The sequence below is a fragment of the Ciona intestinalis genome, chromosome 14 (genome assembly GCF_000224145.3).
Source record: "Ciona intestinalis chromosome 14, KH, whole genome shotgun sequence".
Lineage (NCBI taxonomy): Eukaryota > Metazoa > Chordata > Ascidiacea > Phlebobranchia > Cionidae > Ciona > Ciona intestinalis.
In genome coordinates this window covers 2,815,255-2,820,602 of record NC_020179.2, presented here as the reverse complement: position 1 = coordinate 2,820,602, position 5,348 = coordinate 2,815,255, and the positions used below count along the sequence as shown (strand labels likewise).

Sequence of the window (5,348 nt, the reverse complement as noted above, 5' to 3'; positions counted from 1 at the left end):
AACGTTTATTTTAACAGATATAACCGACTTGAAGTCGTTCCTACTGAAGCACTCAAATCTTTCCCAAACCTTAGGATTCTAATTCTACACAGCAACCAGATACATACAACTAGCTCCAGGATGCTTTAAATATAATGGAAAGATAACTGTAAGTATGAAATTTGTGAATGTCATTTAATACCTACGGAACATAGGTTTGTGTTTATGAAAAGAGCAGCATAGATATGCCGTAACATCGTTTCAGGGATCATCATTTAATGAATAAATGTAACTTACTTTATCCTTGCGTGACCGGAAAATGTGTACTGTTTCATACATTTCGTGTCAGCTTACTAGTTACTATGTATGTTACTTTGTAGGTGATAATGTTTTAAAGAGTTTTTCATGTTTTTTGTATGGCGGATAATTTAGACAACCCATTAGTGACTACTGGGTTGGAGCAGTTAAGTGTCTTGCTCAAGGTCACATACTCCCACAATGATATCAGCGACTAGCCTTGAACTCATTACCTCTGGGTTAAAGGCACTAACCACTTTACCATGGGCCCACGGCACCTAGTCTTTTAATGTTAATGTTATTCATATCAACATTATCCGTCTTTAGCATCTGAGCATTGGACCAAACCCTGTAGTGGATTTTAATGGAGAATGGATGACTGGAATGAACCTAATGTATTTAAGTTTAAACAGCATGGGCATTCGTATAATACCTGAGCAGTTTAAAGAAATGACAAGTCAGTTAAGTTCTATTCTCATTTTGTATACAGAGTTGTATATTTTGGTTGTTGTAGCACAGAATAATTTATTGTGCGCTTTGCTAAGGCGTTATTAACAGTCATACATTTTTCGCAAACAGTTATTAGCATTTGTTTTCTAAAATAACTTTTGGCAAATATTTTGTGAACCTGCATTTTCCATTAGAGTTAGTGACACACAACAGTCAACGCTGCAAAATACTATAGATAGCATGGTAAAGCAGGAAAAATCCAAAAGGGCATGCGACTGCTCCCATTTACAATACCAGAATTTTGCCTTGTGGATTGTCATTCACCCTGATGAAGACAACCTGTATAGGACATTGAAACATAATGTCAAATAATGCCAAAAAATCTGGGTAATCAAAGGTATAATATGGATGGCAGCAAAATATATATAGTTGTCTAGCATCTTATCAGGTTATGATTGTGTTACTTAAAAAGTCTCAAATTACTAGTGTAGTAGTGTATTCTGTATTGTATATTTATTCTAATAACTGATCTAATTCTCTTGTTTAAGATCTAATGTGGACGAATCTAGCAAGCAATAAGATACGCAGAATCAATGCAAGCACTTCTCTTAAACTGACTCAACTTCATACAATATATCTCGCCAATAATGAAATCGAATACATTGACAAAGATGCATTTAAAGGTAATAAAGTCTATTTTAAGATTTTGTTTTAACATTTAAGCTTCATGGTCTAAAGGTTTTATTCAACTTTTACAGCAGTTTTTTTATATTTTTTTTATATAGCAGTTGCATTTCAGTTCCAGTCCAATGCAAAAGCAAATTGGTTAAGGTAATAACGGGTTCGAGTCTGACTGTTGCCACCCCAATCTTTCCCCCTCCCCCCAAAAAAAACTATTACCAAAAAAATGGCAAAGTTACATACAACTTCTAATCTGTACGTGTGTATATGAAACAAAACACTCATGTTATAACAACTGACACTGCTCCTACCTGCAAAGATAACTAAACTACTATAAGTTTTAATCAGAAAATTGTTTGAGCGATAAAATAAACTTTAACACCAGACTTGACAACTGTTGTTCTATCACTATGTCTTTTCATTAAAGTCTTTCTAAATCTTCGCTATCGTGATCGAAGAGACAAATAATAATATTACTCCTACTCACAGGTGCGGTAAAACTTCGAGACATTGATCTATCTGATAACCGAATCCAAACCCTTGATAAGGGAACATTCAAGGATATGAAAGGTGAAAATCTTGTTTTGAACTTACTGGAGAACCCTCTTGGATGCGACTGTAACACTGCTTGGTTTAAAAGCTGGACAGATGAGGTAAAGTAAGAGTGATAAATCTGGGGTGACAGGGAAGACAGCAAGACAGGCATAAATATTAGTAATAATAACTTTATTTGTCTCTTCGATAACGATAGAGATGATTTAAAAATATTTTAAATGAAAAGCTAATCTATAGCGACAACCCAACAGTTGTTAATTGAAAAACAAGTTAACGTTTTTCAGACATAGCTTGGAATTTTTTGCAGTGCATAAATCAGTAAAGTCTTTTTTCATATGAATCAACTCTATTTGCATTAGGTTCTGGTGCTTAGACATACATTTCTATATATAGTTAGACATACATTTCTATAGAAACAAATGTAATTTCATTGTTTAGGTGCAGAAAATAGCAGTTGGGTTTGTCACCACAGGTTTGCCATTGATTTTTGTTAGCAATAATTTACCAGTTTACCACCATAGATCCTTTAGGGGTTAATCACTGTAGTGTTTTTTATTTTGTATACTATGGGTGAGGTCCTTGAGGATCTGGAATTTAGGCCAGATTTGGCTCATTACCCCAACACCCTTGTATCATGTTCGAAAGTGACATATTTGCGATAGTACTTCGTTCTCCATGTTCTAACTTAAAGGTCCCGACCAAGTCGTGATTCTTGGCTCGCAGAACTTAATCTCCGAAACATTGTAGTAATCTATGTGCAAAAAATTTAGGTAGGGGCTCAAAATTTGGCGACCGACATTCGCTACAAATGTTACCAACCAGCAAGAAACCATGGAAAGAAACCATCCCAGTTGACACTGGATGATTTCACTTGTAGATCATCTGATGTTATTTGGGAAGGTAGGAGTCTGTTACACAATTACATACTATGTGGACCTGAGATGTAGGGTATAGCTCACTCTTGTAATTTCTTGCATTATGCTTACATACCCGGGAAACGACAGTTGTTAAACACTGGTGTTTTGTTTCATACACCTCGTGCCAGCTTAGGAGTTGTCAAGTATGTTACTTTGTGAGTGATTATTTTGGGGGGAATTTCATTCTTTACTTTACGAATGTCTGATAATTTGTACAACTCATTAGTTAACACTGGGTTGAGCAATTTCCGTTAAGTGTCTTGCCCAAGGACACATACGCCCACAAACCACAATGGCAGCAGCGAAGAGCCTTGAACCAATTACCTCTCGGTTAGAAACAGGGAGACAGGCGCGCTATGTACTGTCTGTAGGACTAAGCTTTAACTGTATATAGCATTCATTGACTTTTGTACATTCAACAAGGCAATAAAATCAAATTCATATTAGTTATAAAGCTGTTTTATTTCAGATTGTAATCAGCCTCAGCCAATAGGTCGACCAAGTTCAACATTGTTAACAACATCAACAGCCAGCACACATTTACCCGATATTGATGTAGCATGTCCTTCTATGTGTTCATGTTATGATGAAAATGGAATACTTTATCATTCGCCTCCGAATTCGCATAGCAATGATGAAGGCTGGTGAGTTGCGTATTCGAACAAAGTTGTGAGTGTATGAAAAGTTTCTCGTGAGTGTATGAGAAAAATTATGGCATAGACATAATGTTAGGGGAGTCTGAGGTAAGATCCCCTATTTTACCATGTATGTTAATTTGTGTGTGATTGTTTTTGGGGGAAGGGTTTTTTTATGTATGGCTGATAATTTGAACAACCCAGTAGTGACCACTGGGTTGGGGCAATTGCTGTTAAATGTCTTGAAACTTACCCCACTACCTTTACCAGGATGCATTGGATGAGCAAATCATATCCAATGGTTAATTGCAACACTGCCAACTTGGATAGAATCCCATTAGGAATCAGAAAAGATGTTAAAACTCTAACTTTGAGTGGGAACCACTTAAAGTTGTTAGATGTCGGGGAAATTTCCCAATTTCCTGATTTGGAAAAGCTTGACCTAAAAAGTAAGATTTTTGTGGGTGGTTTACTTAAATAATGGTGACATTTTAAATAAATGAATGTGAATGTGTAACTTACTTTATCCAAGCGTGGCCAGAAAACGACAGTCAATATAACACGGGTGTTCATAATTTTTTATTTTTTTATGCATGGCTGTTAATTTGAACAACCCATTAGTGACTACTGGGTTGGAGCAATTGTCGTTATGTGTCTTGCCCAAGGACACATACACTCACAATAGTACCAGCAACGGGCCTTGAACCCATCACCTCTGGGTTGCAGGCAGGCGTGCTAACCACTTTGTCGTGGCGCCAGTATTTTAATGTGCCTTTCATGTAATTGGTAAATTAATTGGCGAAAGAAAGTAATATAATAATAATAATAACTTTATTTGTCTGTTCGATTATGGTAGTGAAGAGTTAGAAATATTTGAAACTAAAAGACAGTATATAGCGACAAAACAACAGGTGTTAAAACATCCTTACAGATTCAGTTAAAAACATATATATATATTTACATTTAGTTGGAAGAAAATAAGGGTGGTCTCTAAACCTAGAGTGCTAAAATTTATTATTGTTGGTCAATTTAACATTTTTATATTTTATACAGAAAACATGATCATGACAATTCGAACTTCTCCTGCTATGATGCCAAAACTAACTTTCCTAAACTTACGGTTAAACAACATCAGCGGGTTGTCCAAGACTCATTTAAAATCTTTCCCCAACCTTGAAGTGCTGACGTTACAGCATAATAATATTACCAAGATACCAAACGACTTGTTCAAGTACAACAGGTATTATTGTGTTCATAGGCACCAAATCTAGGGTGGCAGGTCTCTACTCTTGTAGAGTTTTTTGCTCTGCATGTATCAGTAAAATGAACCATTAAGTTAAACTTGTTTTATAGAAAGATGTGTAACTATCCCTATTTCCTCTGCATTTAAAAATGCCTATAGTTATATATAGTAGGATGGGGAAAGATGAGACGGCAGATAATATCCCAATATCCTGATCAGGTTTTAAACAATCACAATTGGTCTATGGGAGTTGTAAAATTTTATAATTTTTTTTTTAATGTTCCTTTTTTACTACCAAATGGGACGAGAAAATAGCATTAAAAGGTGTCCCATCTTACCTCCCCACTGTACCAATGTTAAATATGCTTGATTGGTTTTGATATAAAATAGCTGTGCAACTATTATTAAGGGTCTTAAGTCGTATTACATGCTGGCAACTGATTTTATTTAAGCAGCATTGCAAATTTTACAGCATTCTAATTAAGGCCAATGGGTTCATAGGCTCGTCGCTGCTACCATTGTGGGCATATGTGTCTTTGGGCAAGACACTTAACGGCAATTGCTCCAACCCAGTGGTCACTAATGGGTGTC

The 5,348-nt window shown here is 35.8% G+C and overlaps 1 protein-coding gene across 3 annotated transcripts in view; it reads left to right on the top strand.

Annotated features, from left to right (window-relative positions):
• LOC100179272 (slit homolog 3 protein) overlaps positions 1-5,348 on the top strand; it is a 13,010-nt gene that overhangs the window by 4,321 nt on the left and 3,341 nt on the right. For all 3 annotated transcript variants that reach the window (XM_009862527.3, XM_026837541.1, XM_009862528.3), the window contains exons 7-10: positions 2,733-2,862; positions 3,349-3,523; positions 3,785-3,963; positions 4,568-4,754. In XM_009862527.3, the coding sequence (XP_009860829.1) occupies positions 2,733-2,862; positions 3,349-3,523; positions 3,785-3,963; positions 4,568-4,754 (671 nt within the window). The remainder of the gene's footprint in view (positions 1-2,732; positions 2,863-3,348; positions 3,524-3,784; positions 3,964-4,567; positions 4,755-5,348) is intronic.